The sequence below is a fragment of the Daktulosphaira vitifoliae genome, unplaced genomic scaffold (assembly GCF_025091365.1).
Source record: "Daktulosphaira vitifoliae isolate Bord-2020 unplaced genomic scaffold, ASM2509136v1 Scaffold_3, whole genome shotgun sequence".
NCBI lineage: Eukaryota > Metazoa > Arthropoda > Insecta > Hemiptera > Phylloxeridae > Daktulosphaira > Daktulosphaira vitifoliae.
Genome location: NW_026099574.1, coordinates 14,088,496 through 14,104,735, shown reverse-complemented (window position 1 = coordinate 14,104,735; position 16,240 = coordinate 14,088,496). Strand labels below are relative to the sequence as shown.

The window sequence follows — 16,240 nt, the reverse complement described above, 5'->3', positions numbered from 1 at the left end:
ATGATGTTGTGTCTTATTAATATATTTTCATCGTTTATGTATTAACATAAATCTATAATTAAAAATACAATTCAAATGAACCTTCTCAAACAAACTAATTCATTTAAATTGAAACAAATTGTTGTAAGCAGAGTTTAAGTTTGAAGGTTTATAATGATAAATATAAAACTTCTAAGTTTGTAAAAATTACTATAGTAAAATAAAAACACATTAATTTTTTTTAGTGTTTTATTAAAATAATACACCCAACACAAAAGAAGGTTACTGTTCAACTTCTTGGCCTTGCAACTCTTTAAGATAAGCTGCTTTAGCTTCAGCAACCCGTTGTTTGCGTTCAGCATTTGTTAATTTCTTGGCATTCCAACGTTTCTTTGGTGCCTTGGATGCATCCTTCTTAGATTTCTTTTCTCTCTTCGGATCTGCTCTAATATTTTCATGTGCTTTCTTGTACATATTTTCCAACTAAAAATTAAAAAAACTGTTTACCAATTCAAGTTATCTTATTTTAAATTAAGGGGTAAAATAAATAGATCCATATTCATTCTAAAAGATCTTAGTATATATATATTTGTACTTTTTTTTGAAGAGAAATTTCAAATCTAATATATTCAGTAGTTATCTTAAAATAAAGAGATAATTTACCAATAAGTTTTTTTTTCTGAGAAATGAACGTCTCAAGTGGAAAATAGTATAATAAAATTATTAATTTATCAAAAATATATTAGATAAACATATTAAAATTACTAAATATGAAGTATAATATTATTATTAACTATTATATTGAAAATTTAGGTAACAAATGTATACTTAGGAATTAATTAAAATTAAGGAAAAAATAATAAATTAACATTATAGAGCTTAAATTAATATTTCGCTGTAGATAGGGGCTAAGAATACTTCTACAGCCCCTCTGTCAGTCGTAAGAGGCAACTAATGAGGTTACGTTAGATCAACAGCCAGCCTAAAAATTATTGTCAAAAAAGTATGAGGAGTCCTGAACAAAACTTAGGCGGATTGTCCTATCTTAGATGTATACGGGGACTACAGAAAGTAGTTAAAAAAGGAGAAGGCCAAAGGAATAAAGTGTTACCAGCTGGACATTTTGTGTGGTAGCTGTTTCACCAGTCATGTATACAGGTCTACCCAACACTTGTAGTGTCAACAATGTAGGGACATCACCACTTAACTCAAGGTTGGACTCGTGTACGAGGGAGGAAAATAAGATAGATACAAAGTAAGAATAGGTATTTGGAATGTTGGAACACTAACTGGTAGAAGTATTGAAGAGGAGAAAAATTAACATTGGCCGATTCCAAGTAGTTGGGATTAAGGCGAGGAAGAAGAAGAGCTTAAATTAGTAAGTACACCATGGTATTACATGAAATATAAATAAGGTTTTAATAAATATTTAATCATTTCTGTAAATGAAGAATCAAGAGGATAATTTATAATTTTCAAGTTCATTTTCTATAATAGGAAATTCAAAAAAATATATAAATTTTCAATCAAGTTTACTTTTTTAGATTATATTTTAGAATGTAAATATAATAGTTGTAATATATATATAAAAAAAAAATGATTTAAGAATGAGTAATTATTTTATACCCCTTAAGTTAACTTGCATAACTTAAACAACAAGTCCATTTTTTTTTTTACTTAAAATGAGGTGAAAATGTATTTGAAGTAATCTTTCAAATGATCTAGAAGTTTCTAGGTCAATTTTGAAAAATTTGGACAAAGAAAGTTTTACTTTTATTGTTTTACGATAGTATAATTCAAACTTAAGGTTGTTAATGATAATATTAAATTTAAAGAAATATTTTTGATATGTAGCAAAATATTATTATAATTGTATTGGTATGTCAAGAACATTATGCAACATAAAAATGTAATTCAGGTTGTATCGATAGGGTTTCAATTAACTTTTTATTTGTTAAAAAGTAATTGTGAATTATATCGATTGCATATTATCATATAAGCCAGTTAGAAAACTCGCATAACCCAATATGTATAAGGTATCGAGACAAGCAAACAGGCTAAATATATATGAGCGCAAGTCTGTTCTATAGAAATATCACTTGTTTGCTACAACGTCATAACACAAAGTTATAAATTTTGAATTATTTGCGGATAGAAATAATATTGGTATATTCCTTTTAAATTGGTAAAACGACATAAGTGAACATACAAAAATAATCACTAGATGACTGTTGTGATGTTATTGCGTTATTATTATTATCACAAATTCAAAAGCTTATAATTACTTCTACTTTTAAAATAATATTGTTATGGGTAAAAATTAAAAGCATGAAAGAAGGTTGTTATAATACTCATCATTCATTAAAATAAGTTAGTAAAGGAATATAGATTTTTCACAATTTGTCATCATCTTATGGTAAATCAAATGTTCATATTTATATTATGTAGTCATATTTTTGTATAGTATTGTTGTAGTAAACGAGCAATATATTAATCTAGAAAATCTAGCTTACATCATCAGCAACAATTCCTAATTTGATGTATCTAGAGAATTGACGATTGTAAGCATCTTCATCTTCTTCTTCCAATTTTCGCATGTAGTCAGCTACATGTAATCCTAAGATGTGTTTACGGTGAGTTTCAGCACTGTATTCTTTAGATTCAGCATCATAGCCAGGAAAACGTTTAACACTGTTTATATTAAGATTATTAATTAAAATATTGTAGTTATAGATTCATACTAATAACAATTTTTAATTAATCATACCTGTGAGGAATATTAAAACCACCATCAACAGCACCTTTCATGGCACCAAATACTCTAGCACCAGTGCTGGTTTTCATGAGACCAACATCCAAGTTACACCTGAACGCATTTGGGCCTTCTTCAGCCGGTTCAACATAATATTCTTCTCCATTAGCTTCTTTAAGCCCTTCATACAAATTATCCAAACCCAATTTTTTTAATAACTATATATGAAAAATAAAATATATTAGATAAAAAAAAAAAAAACTAAAAAAACTTATTTACCCTGCGGGCAACCAATAATCCTGTACAGTAAGCAGCAGCATAATTAGTTAAACCAACTTTGACACCATATTTAGGCAATTCATGACTGTAAGCAGCACAAACAATTTTATCCCCTTCAATTCGGGAATGTGCTACCTGTAAATTTACAAATTAAAAGACATTAATTAACCTATTCAAATTATTTACACAACAGTACTAACCTGACATGTAATGTCTGTGTTAGAAAAACGAACGATTAAGCGATACTTGGGAGTATCGTATTTGTTTTTGTCTTGAACAATCAAACGTTTACGGGCATAATAGTCGGTTTTTCCTTCACGACGCCTCTTGAATTTAACTTGATATCGCTTGAAATATTGTTTGTTTTTAACAACTTTAACGAAACCCTAAAAAATTGATTAGTTGTACATTATTTACTATTTAATATAAAGTGACAATACAGATGCGTTAAGTAACCAATTGAGGAAGACTCTTAAAGAACACTTTTTATCTGGTTGAATCCGGAAAATTATAGAGAAAAATTAGAAGTAATGTTTATTCAATATTGAAGTTAATAAATACTTACCATTATGAAACTTAATTAACGCGGATATCGACGTAACCTTCTGGTCTACGTCGAGTAAAGATGGAAAATTAAAGAAGAACGATTGTGTTTTACGAGAAACAACAACCAGTGTATTGATAAGTTAACCTAAAAAGCAGACTAGTTTATTTCATGGCAAAAACAATTTATGAAATGTGTGAAATTTATTTTCTTCCATGAATTAGAATATATGCTAGATAATTGTATTATATAATAATATTTTTTTTGAGAGGAGGATAATTTCTTAACTGAGAGTGCTAAGATCCATGTAGCCCTCTTATGTCTATGAAGGCTTTCCATCTACACATACATTCCCTAAAATCTTAACTGCCTTATTTTCACGCGTATAAAAGAGCATTTTAATTGTTTTTTTAATTTAATCATTTATAAAACTCAAAGTTAAAAACTAGAGTATAAACTAGAAACTCTAGTTTTCAGTCCCCTAAAATGTGGATAAAACTATAAATAGTTATAACCAGTACTATAGAGTGGGTTATTTAAAGTAAGGGAGTTCAACAAACATTTTTTAATTGTAATCATGTTATATTAAAGAGGGTGATGTGTATTCACCCACCCCCTGACATAAATAACATAGAAATAAAGGTGACTTCCTATCTTAGATATTACCAAAATCAGATATATTTTATAATTAAGGTGTTCACTGAAAAAAATCCTCCGATAAGTCAACAAATGTATAAAATATATCCAATAAACTTTTTGTTAAATGAATCATAGTTTATTGTTAATTTAACCATTATTTCTGTCAGAGAACCCAATATTTTGTCAAATCAATTAAAAACAATTATTCAACTAATAAAAAGAATAATATTTATTTCACAAAAATATTATTGATAAAAAAATTGTCAATTTTACAATGAGTTTTTTTAGTGTTTTTCACATCCTTGTCACACCGTTAGTACGCCTATGGATAGGTTACTTGCTCTTCGACTCTATTTCCCTATGTTTTTTTATTAGTCAGTTTCTTTTTCTACTTAAAAGTAAATTTTAGTTGCCATAATTTAGCATATTTTTTTTGTATATTACTTTTAAAGTGCTATGAAAAAATACTTAATTAAATAAAATATTCATATTTAGTCATGTACTAGGTATTTTTTTAACAGAAAAATGTCAGTAATAGCTTAATATGTAGGCTATAATATTATAATAGTAGCTTTATAATAAGAGGATATTTTTAATATATTAAATATAGCAAATAACTTTGAGTATTTTAAATATAAATTACACTGAAAAATAAATTATCAAATTAAGTATCTATATATATTTTCTCCATGATACACAATTATTCAGTAAAATAAAGAAAAGTAAAAGAAGAAAATTTCGAAAAAATGGTTTGATTTTTTAAAATAAAATGTTACTTGTTTTTGATGAATGACTAAAGATTTCAGTAACGCCTACAGACAAACACGAGGATCAAATTTTGGTCCTGTTTATATTGATAAGTGATACTTGTAGCATACTACAAGACAAATTTTCTCAAAATAAGAAATAAGAAATTTTCAATTTGTAGCTTCGATGTAAAGCTAAAGACATTATCTTCAAAAATTGATAAAATTTCCCTCGTTCCCCATAAATGAAGGAAACCTCCAAAAAAATTGATAATTTTTTAATTTTTTTGAATTTAATTTTTATATAACACAGTCATAACTTTTTTAAAAATTACCAAATTAATATATATTTTTTGTTTGTAGATGCTTGATGCATTTACCTATCATTTGGTATTTTTTTTTTATAAATTTGACCCTTTACCCTTGAGAACATGTTTATAAGAAATTAGTATTAACTACATTTGTATATTAAGAAAGGGGTGAAAAGGAATTAATTCCTTAATTTTTTATTGAAAATATTGATTTATTATGACTTTAAACTTATATAACTTAAAAATATATTTTTAAAATTAAATTTTTGAGCTTCGATGCGAAGCTGAGATTTTTTTTTTACTTGAAACTACTATAACTTTTTAAAAATGAACAAATCAATAAAAAATTTTTTTATAGATGCATGATGTCTTTACATTTTATATGGTATACTTGTTTTATGAATTTAACCATTTAACTGCCCACAGAGGGGATCCAACTTTTTCAAAAAAAATTAACTTTTGAAAGTGTTCCTGAAAGTCTGATACTTATATATATATATCTTAAATTAAAGCTAATGTAATGTACTTTATTATGAAAAAAACAAATTTCGGATTTTATTTTGTCTTCTCGGTGAAAATGGCAACCGAATGCTATTTATGTGTGAAAATTCTCAATTTTATATTTTACATTTTTAACTTTATAATGCTATAACATTTTGAAAAATGTATAGATCAATACAGTGTTAAATGAAAGATGTTTATAAATAGTATTTATCATAAACATTTTTATTGATTATATATTTTTCAAAAAGTTATAGCATTATAAAATTAAAAATATAAAATAGAATTTTTTTTTACGAAAATCTTATTTTTTTTATTAATATTGATGTTATTTTTCACCTTGAGAACAGCCTTAAGTTCAAAATTTTTTTTCCATAATAAAGTATAATACATTAGCTTTAATTTAAGATATATATAAAAGTGTCAGTATTTCCAAAACACTTTCAAAAGTTGAAAAAGTTAATTTTTTGTGAAAAAGTTGTCATTTTAAATCCCCTCCTGTGGACAGGTAAAAGGTCAGATTTATAAAAAAAATATACCAAATGATAGTAATGACATCAAGCATCTATAAAAAAATTATATTGATTAGGTCATTTTTGAAAAAGTTATGGCAGTTTTTAGTAAAAAAAATGTTGAAAATTAGCGATTTTTAAATTTATAATTTTTTTGGAGGTTTCTCCCATTTACGGGGAACGAGGGAAATTTTTTCAATTTTTGAGGGTAATGTCTTCGACTAGATACGATTTGTGATCTTTTGACGTATCGTTGAAAGAAATCCGTTCGGTGAGAGCAGAGAAAAAGCGGTAACAGACACACACAAAAAAAAAAAAAAAACACATCATAGTAAAATAATACATTTTTAGCTTTGCATCTTAGCTAATAATATTAAGAACCCCAAGTTCTTTGTGTAATCAGATGGTCCACATTAGCTATACCCCTTTATAATATATGCAATATATAAAAGTATATAATTTGGGTTTGTTGAGATCCTTTGTCTATTGCACTTTTGTTTTAAGAAACTTTGGTTATGTCATCTACTAAAATTTATTACATAATTTAATTGCTAAATTTTTTTGGTGGCAGGTCCACTTTTGCTCATTTTACAGGAAAAATGGAATATGATATTTTTTTAGTAGTAAATTATAATTTTGAAACTACATTCGATTTTTGGTTGATGGATTTTGCAGTAAATTATGTATTATTGACATTAAAAAAAAAAAAAATGATGAAATTTATTTGTAAAAGTCGATTTATCCTCTGCATACAATTAGCGATTTATTAAATGAAGTCTGTTGAATTAATAAAAGCTAATTTTACAAAAATAAGAAAAATCTACTTTTTAACTTTTTTATATTTTTGTAGCTTTTAAACAGTAAAAAATAAATTACAAGAACAATATATGTCTGTATGTTTTATCAATAAATAACTCATAAAATTGAAAATAATGTTTAAAACAATATGTGTTAACGACATTGTTTGTTAATTAAAATCGTTACGTTTTTTAGTCTTTTAGTACAAATTTTGTTTTTTTTTTATCAAACGCACAACTTTTTTTTATGAAATACTACTAATATTTTATTGTTTTTCATAACTCACATGATAATACAATATTATACAAATTGTATTAACAAATTTGCATCACTGTATAGTGTCATTTATATATAAATCAGGAATCTATAAATATCCAAGAAATATATAAATACATTGGCAGAAAATGTAAGTGCGATTATAAGTTGTGGATAAATAGAGAAGTGTAATTATTAGTTTATTTTAAAGGTACCGAATAAAAAGTTTAAACAATTCAAATCGTCCATTCGTCTTTGAAATGAAAAACTCGTTCAGAAAACATTTATTCAAAGCCGAAGAATAATAAATGTTAATCTAAAATTGCATTAAACGACGTTGATTTTATTTTGTATAATGTTTACCTACGAAGCATTGATGTAAAGATACAGTGCATTTAGTTAAACAATATACCGTTCATGGCATATACTTTTTTTTTTTTTGAAAAACTTTTATAAAAATAACTTTCAAATAAGAAATTATTTGAATTTTACGATTCCGTGTCTCGCCGTCCGATTATGCGATTTTTTTGTTTTCTTTAAAGTATTTACATTAATACCCTTATTGCTATTATTTTATCACCTTATAATTTTTATTTTTCTTTCCCATCCTTATTTGTTTAGAAATTAATTTAACGTCACGTCATAAATTAACAAAATATATGTTTTGAATTTTCCGATGTTTATTATATTGAATATTACAATGTTGTGTTTTTTTTGTCTGTCGCTACTTTTTCTCAGCTCTCGCCGAACCGATTTCTTTCAACGATCGTCAAAATATCACAAATCATATCTAGTTGAAGAAATTTCTATTAAAAATTGAAAAACATTCTATCGTTCCATATAAACGGAGGAAATCCCCCAAAAAATTATAATTTTTAAAATCGATAAATGTTGACATTTATTTTTCTTAAAACAGCCATAACTTTTTCAAAAATGAGAATGAATCAACAATTTTTTATATAGAAAGCTAAGGTATTTACCTTTCTTTTGATAAAAGTTTTTTTTAAATTTGAATAACTGACCACGGGGGAGGGGGTGGGATTCAAAATAGCAACTTTTGCACAAAAGCCAATTTTTTCAACTCAACTTTTGAAAATGTTCCGGAAATACTGTGTCCTTTAAACACATGTTAAATTAAAGCTTATGTTGCATACTATAAATAAAAAACAAATTTGTGCCGACGACTTGTCGTCTATTTTTGTGTTAACGTTTACGATATTATATTTTCAACTTTAAATTGCTATCACTTTTTGAAAAATGTGTGAATCAACACAAATTGCTAGTTTCTAAATACTTTATGTATCCGACATATTTATTTTTTAAATCGTACAATTTCCTCTTATACAGAGTGTTCAAAACTTGAAACGTACGTATAAAAAGTAGAACTTTTTCAATTTAAGTTTTGAAAATGTTCCGGAAATACTTTCAAAGTTGAACAAATTTATTAAATATCCTAAAAATTAATTTGCATTTATTCATTATCATAAAACTTGTAATCAGAATATAAATAACGAAACAGGAGTTCATTTTGCTTTCGGAATAATCGGCCGATCTGCTGAGATCAAACGCTGTCTACAGATTTGCATGGAAGTGTTTCTCATGAGTTTATTTGTTTATCTTTTCTTTATTAATTAAATCTCACGACGTCACGTTGTGGGTGGACGTCTTTTGTACTAATCGGTTTGCGCATGTTCGACGGGCACGACGTGCGTTGAGACGATTACGGCAGCACATATTGATCACACGGGCAGGCGGACCTGTGTGTATGTCGCGACGACGGTGCGATCCGGTCAGTCAGCGCGCAGTTACAGCGTTCGGGTAGCGTGCGATCGGTGTGGTCGGTGTGGCACGGACGGTGTGGCGCTACGACGAACTGCGTGCACGATTCCGAACGAGTGGGGTGTGCGCACGGATATCGGCCTAACGACACAGCAGACCGGCAAATGTCGACGGACTCGACGGTGGTCGACCTGAACGTCGGCGGCGTGTTCTATACGACCGCCGTATCCACCTTGATACAGTCCCAACCGTCCCTGCTGGCCGACCGATTCAACGGGCGGCTGGACCCGTTGCCCAAAGACAGCAAAGGCCGGTATTTCATTGACCGCGATGGCGTTTTGTTCCGGTACGTGTTGGATTTCCTACGAGACGGCAAGCTGACGTTGCCCGAGAGTTTCAGGGAAAAGGAACGGCTCCGGCTGGAAGCCGCTTACTTCCAGTTAGACGGTCTGACCGAACGGCTCAAAGAACAAAAACCGGGCTACATCACCGTCGGGTACCGCGGCACGTTCGCGTTCGGTAGGGACGGCCTGTCCGACGTGAATTTTCGCAAGATTCCAAGGATACTCATATGCGGCCGAGTGGCTCTATGCCGGGACGTGTTTGGCGACTCCCTCAATGAGAGTCGGGACCCGGACCACGGGGATACGGACCGATACACGGCTAGGTGAGTTGCTACTGGGAAACCAGCTGGTTGATTCATATTTGATGAGCAGCAACACGTGTGGTTAGTGTTTTTTAAAGCAGTTACGGCACATAACTTCTTATCACATTATACGGATATTAAGTAACTTTACTCGGACGAGTAGGCAACGGATTTATATGTATTAATCAATTTTGTTTTAGCCGACCAAGTTCGTGTCATTTTTTTGTGATATATATTTATATCTTGAATTTTTTTTTGTTTTTTTTTTTCCTGGAATAAATCCCTCTAAAGCCGTTTTCTCCGTAACAATATGTACAGTCGAGGGTTACCTGCAATTACAATGTATCAGTGAGTTTCAAATCAAATGAATTAAAATGTGTACCTATTAGTGATGAGTTAAAAAAACTTTACAAAATGTATTGACGCATTTAATGCAGCTTCCTAATAATAAGAAATAGTAAACTCTTGTAGGAGTGTAGTGGATGAAAAACATTATTTTAATGGTATAAACAATTTCACATACTATCCATTCGTTTACCGGTATTATTGTTATCTGAACATGTATTTCTAGTTCTCTTTAGTATACGGGCATATTTTCACACAAGAAATAAAAAACTTTATTTAAAGCACCCGCAAAACCCATTGGAAACAACTTGAAATTATTATTATTAATGGAATTCAATTCCAAACTAGACGAGATAATTTATTGTTTATTGAATAAAAAATAACTTCATTTATTTTTGCCGATAAAAAGTTATTCAATAAAAGAATCCGTGCAAGAAATATAAAAAAAGTGTATGAATAAGAAAACAATTGGTTTTACGTGAGAGCTTTCAATACTTCCGATACTTTTTTTTTGTAAATTTATATTGTACTTGTTTTACACATAAAGTTGTTTTTTTTGTCTGGAATGACGTACCGAAGTGAGTAAATTTTGGGTAATCGACATTTCATAGGATTAAGCTTATGTAAATATAGTTGGCAACTTAAGATTTCCGTACAGTTAGTAATTAAATCATCTGACGATCGCAAATTAGTGTGTGTTAGGTAAATTAAGTGGTTAATTGAGAGTAATTAGTGTTTTTTTTTTAAATGAAGTTTTACGATTGATGTGTTTCTATATTGTTGTATTTAGAATGTTGTCTTATTAATTTTACTATCAGTTTTTGTAAAGTCAAATAAACATATTTTCAATAAAATATAAATTGTCTTAGAGACTTATCAATATTAAGATGCCTAATCTATTTTTTGTTAAAGATCAGTCACGACTCATGACTAAAAGAAAATAATAATTTCTAATGATCCTAAAACAAAATCGGCCCATATCATATCTGGAATCTAGATACTAGACATACATATATATTACATGAAATGACGTGCTCAGGGTATTTTTTGCGGATGGGTTATACATAAAAAAAAATATAGTACTCTCCAAATGGTATCTTAAACACTTAATTATTCTTGTAAACTCGTATCCTTCTCTCGAGTACGCCCTCGTGTAAATTATCTTTTGATAATATTTCAGCTTACCACTATATTAAATATCAAAATTTTTAAGATTAAAATTTCGTACTAAGATTCCATGAGGTATACGCTACGATTTTAGAAACTTAATATCTTAGAAAGTATCGGTATTTAGATACAAAAAATCAAAGTTTAGTAGCGAGAATTTTTAAGGACTGATGTATTCGAATATTGAATGTCTCGAGTTGCCAAGTGTCTAATCAGCTACTTTCAAGTGGCCATTGACAATTCAATAAAACCGTCCGAATAATAAATTATCTGTCAATGATTCTCACGCTTCTCGAAATTTTAATTCTCATCTTAGACTCTATACAACCAAATGTTCAGAAAAACTATAATGTTTTTGAGGTACACAGTCCTTTTACCTGCTAAGACAGTCAGTACAAATTATTAAAACTGAAATCAGGGGTTCTTTTCACAGGGTAGGGGAATTATAGACACCAAAAATATATTTACTCTTTCTAAAAACTATACAGAGTGTTCAGTAAGTCAGGAAACGGGTTTCTATTGTTCTCATTGTTTGTAACAATGAGAACAATAGAAACCCGTTTCCTGACTTACTGAACACCCTGTATCTTAAAGACGGTTTTATTTTCGTTGAATTATTATGGGGAATTTTTACTCCTAACCTTCCTCTCTAGTTACATACTCGTATTCAAATTATGATCGATAGGTAATCAATTAAGCTCATAAGAATCATTTGATTACGGCGTCTACATGAACCTATACAACTGTGGGTAGATTATTAAGAATTTTGTTTATCCTAATTAAAATAAAACTAACAAGTTACTTTACGACACAATTGGTTGTAAATGTGTGTGTATACGAGTGTTTCTTTTTTGTAAATGTTATAACATAAAACACATTTATTTTTATGCCTCTAAATTTTTGTTTGGAATCTCACTTGAATGTGCGAATTTTCGACTCATCGATAACTTAGGTAATTGACCCGGTTTTGGGAATGGTAAGTGGTCATTACAAATACGGTTCACGCAAAGTACGAAAGAAAAATGATATTTTGTTAAAGAAAAATATTTTTCTAGAAACTATTTGGCGACGGGAAGATATTTATTTAACTTTTCTACGTAAACTTGTAAAAATGACTGTGCGATAAAATTTTCATTTACAATAGTTTTCTTTCGAGGTGACCTAAAATTATCCTTTTGTAAGGAATGAATATACAATTGCTTTGCATTTAAAATAACTTTCGGTTTGTCAATAATATTTTTTATTCATTTTGAATAAAACACAATTTGCAAGTTAACACATTTTTAACTTGTTTTAGTCAAATTAATTTTGAAATTAGAACGTCAAGTTGAGTTACATGTTATAACCTGTGCATATCCTTAACTTGGTTAAATGAAAAGTAACTAGGAAAAATTTAACTTTATTTTCACATTGTTGTAGTGTACTTGAATTTAACACGTTAAAAAGTATTTAGTTGAATAAAAAGTGAAACCTGCCAAAAAAATAACAAGTTACACAAACTCAATTAAATGAACTAACGTTTTAACTGTTGTTAACATGTTAATTCTCAGCCTTGACAATTTCTCCAAATTAATTATTTCGAGTAACACAATAACTGACGGTAAAGGTATTAATGCGTAAAAACACTTTGATCTTAACACGGATAAGTATATACTCCAACATCATTACAATGTGTTGATTATAGGGGTCAAGTTATCGCAATTATTATTTTAGAACTGTGGTAACTATTTCGGGCGAGACGTCACGCCCATAGTGTTCAATACTTTTGTGTATACAGTATCCAAATGAACCATTGTAGACCAGAAATCAACAAGAGTCATCGGTTTGTGACTTTTGTCACGCCATTTGAATGAATTGTGTGTCGGTAATCTATCGATTCATCTCGGATCGAATTTTTATCGTCGTTTTACTATTATAATAACTTCCGGAAAACTTTCTTTGCAATTATATGTGTTTAATGAGCCTAAACATTTCGGAAAATCGTTTTCCCATGTCCATTAAGTTTCATTTCATACGCCGCTAACAAAACTATTTCATTCGACTTAGTTGTATCCAGTGAGTTTCCAACGCGACCCAACGGGCGTATCGTTTTTTCTATGAATCTGATTGTTTTTTTTTGAATCCGCTTTATAACGGTGAGATATGAGTAACGTTGAAAACATTCATTGGTTGTTGGTGTTCCAGAAAACATACGGACGACTTTTCAGTTTTTCGTCAAAAACTATCGTCTCTTGGGATCTAGAAAAATATTTTCACGAGTCTGTTTTTCTGATTATTCTATCCGCTTATATTTTAGTCGCATCAAGCATGTAAATACATTTTTTAATACTATAATTTGATGTGGGTCCAATGGAAACCTAATCCAAACCTTCAATAAATTGTCTTAAATATGCGACATTCAAGGTCGAAAATGTGTAGGAGAGAGGACGACGAATCATCACAAATACTTAATGACTTAATATTAAAAATCAAATTTATGTTTTATATAATCCGTAAAATATTTATAATATTAATACTATGTTATGACATTATATATTTAATATGTAATAAACGGTATTGAAACAATTTAATATGTGAAAAATAATGATAATCAAACATCAATCTCTTTCCTAAACTTCTCTTTTAGTCTTCTTCTTCCTCGTTTTAATCCCAACTACTTGGGGTCGGCCACCCTTATCCTAAACTTCCACTTGACACGATCTCCCACATTATCTACGCTCACATCAGCTGTCCTCATATCTCATAAATTTTTCTTTTAGTATTTCAATAAATCATGATAAAATATCTTATCCACACCACCGTGTGCTATTAAAGGAATAAACATGTTTTTTATTAAATTATTACCATTATAATTTAGGTGAAATACCCAAATAATTCATTCGCAGACTTTTTTCAAAACTTAAGGATATTGAAATCTATAAGATTAGTCATAAGACATCGATATAAGTTAGACTTTGATGAAAAATTGCTAACTTTTTATAATTGTTTGGTACTGAAAAGACACACATTTATTTTCGAATAACGCTAATTTTGAAAGGAATTTAAAAATAAGTTTTTTCCGTTCAAATGCAATTTAATCAAAGTTTATCAGAATTTCAATTGCTCGTGCTATTGAAATTCTCGAAGAAAAAAAACTTATCTTACCCTTAATTTTTCACGAATTGAATTTCCTATGTAAATTCAAGGTTTATCCGACTTTTCTTCTTTTTTTTTGGGTAGTTATTATGGGAAAATAATTATAGATGGTACACTTTTAAATTTAAAAAATTCATATGTTCAATTTTTAATTAAGCATTATTCATTAATCACAATAAATATTCATTAATATAGGGATAATGCATTTTTTTATATAATAATTGACATCGTAATATGAATACAGTTGATTATTTAAAAAAATCATTGTTCGCTTTTATATATTATTTTGTCTGATAATTAATAGCACAATAGTGTATTATTATAACAATAACGTTCACAAAACTAATAAGTAAAATTATTGTGTTATATATTATTGTTATTGCGAATCAATGTTAATTATGGTCAATAAATTAGCACCTTACTGGAAAAGTAATTAGGACTTATTATGAATTATTTTTTCCACAGATTTTTCCTGAAACATACGTCTATCGAGCAGGCGTTTGACATGCTCCAGGAACAAGGATTTTACATGGCCGGAAGTTGTGGTTCCGGTACAGCTGGAGGAACGTCCGCGGCCGAACTCAAGCCAGGGGTGGACTCGGAGGAGAGTCGCTGGAATCATTACAATGAGTTTGTGTTTGTCAGAGATTCCTGAATTCCTCGCCCCTTTGCTGTACCAGACTAAAATACTCTTTTGTAGATATTATTCTTTTGACGGTTTCTTTTCGAGTTTTTAATAATATTACCAATTCATTGTTAATTTTTTATTTTTAAATCATCGTTATTGTCATCGTCATCATTTTTATCGTCGTTATCCTATTATATATTAACATAGTTTTTAGAAATGTTATATTGGAAAAAAATAAATGGTTCTTAAACTCCAAGTCAAATTCATTATGATTTTGACAATTTACGACATTATCATATTAAACGTTTTGGTCTATTTTATAGTATATTATCATAATTATCATCATCAATTATTAATATTATTGTATTTAAGTATTATACGTATCTAATTTTATGATGTATTTATAACAAAATAATATTATTGTATTAAAAAGCGTCGTGCGTTTAGGATCACATATTAATGCGGACAAATTTATCCCTTTTACGTGCCGTTATTTTTTCGACTTACGGTTTTATGATTTTTTTTTTTTAGATGAACATAGTCGTTGACATCAATGTCATGCCAGTTATAAGACTACTGTGTTAATGAATTCATTATTTTTAATTACTTATTTATAAGGCATTATAAAAGACGTGTTCAATACATTTGGAAACACTTAACATATATGAATATTCATACATTTTTTATTCCAAACTTGTTAATTGCTTTTTAATCTATATATTTGTACTTAGATGCTCTAAAATTAACATTTATTTGTGTAAGTATAATGGCTCGTTGTAAAATTACTATACATTAATAATTGTATATCATTGAAAAAATGATATGAATGTTATTACTTATGTTAAACTTTAAAATTTAATGAGTACACGAGGGCCGAGTATTACTCGCGCCTCGTTAAAATCAAACATCTTCTTTTGTCTGTTTATGACCATTTTGTATAAGTGTATTCGATTGGAAATTATAAAATTTTTGAAAACGAGAAAATAAACATTACACATAATATTATTAATTTTCAGGTTTATGTTAATTCGAGTGAAATTTTATTGTCTCCTTTAATCTTAAAAATCCAGTAATTAAATAAATCTATCGACTCAACAGAGTAATCATAATAGTTTTGGTACAAATTGAAAACTATTAAAAATAAACTAATTGGTATCCCTGAAAGTCTTTATGGAACAACTCTGTACTATTTTGCGAAAAAAAATTGCTCTAATAAGGTTTAAA

The 16,240-nt window shown here is 28.8% G+C and overlaps 2 protein-coding genes across 2 annotated transcripts; one reads left to right on the top strand and one right to left on the bottom strand.

Annotated features, from left to right (window-relative positions):
• Positions 1 to 210: 210 nt before the first annotated feature.
• On the bottom strand, positions 211 to 3,718 carry LOC126902445 (60S ribosomal protein L5). Its single transcript, XM_050679732.1, has 6 exons — positions 3,576 to 3,718; positions 3,211 to 3,396; positions 3,011 to 3,145; positions 2,747 to 2,949; positions 2,493 to 2,670; positions 211 to 462 (listed from the first exon to the last, which is right to left on the bottom strand). The coding sequence occupies exons 1-6, from the start codon at positions 3,576 to 3,578 to the stop codon at positions 262 to 264; spliced, it is 906 nt and encodes a 301-aa protein (XP_050535689.1). The 5' UTR covers positions 3,579 to 3,718; the 3' UTR covers positions 211 to 261.
• A 5,321-nt stretch (positions 3,719 to 9,039) lies between these two features.
• Positions 9,040 to 16,026, top strand: LOC126902446 (BTB/POZ domain-containing protein KCTD8). The gene is made up of 2 exons (XM_050679733.1): positions 9,040 to 9,762; positions 14,854 to 16,026. Exons 1-2 carry the CDS (start codon positions 9,260 to 9,262, stop codon positions 15,041 to 15,043), a joined length of 693 nt encoding a protein of 230 aa, XP_050535690.1. The 5' UTR covers positions 9,040 to 9,259; the 3' UTR covers positions 15,044 to 16,026.
• The last annotated feature ends 214 nt before the right edge of the window (positions 16,027 to 16,240 follow it).

Excerpts from the sequence above, each read along its gene's own strand:
- LOC126902446 (XM_050679733.1), top strand. The coding sequence starts at position 9,260 with ATGTCGACGGACTCGACGGTGGTCGACCTGAACGTCGGCGGCGTGTTC. Across the intron at positions 9,763-14,853 it reads ACGGACCGATACACGGCTAG|ATTTTTCCTGAAACATACGT; the intron begins GTGAGTTGCTAC and ends TTTTTTCCACAG.
- LOC126902445 (XM_050679732.1), bottom strand. Across the intron at positions 2,950-3,010 it reads GATTATTGGTTGCCCGCAGG|TTATTAAAAAAATTGGGTTT; the intron begins GTAAATAAGTTT and ends TTTCATATATAG. Across the intron at positions 463-2,492 it reads TAGGAATTGTTGCTGATGAT|TTGGAAAATATGTACAAGAA; the intron begins GTAAGCTAGATT and ends TTTAATTTTTAG.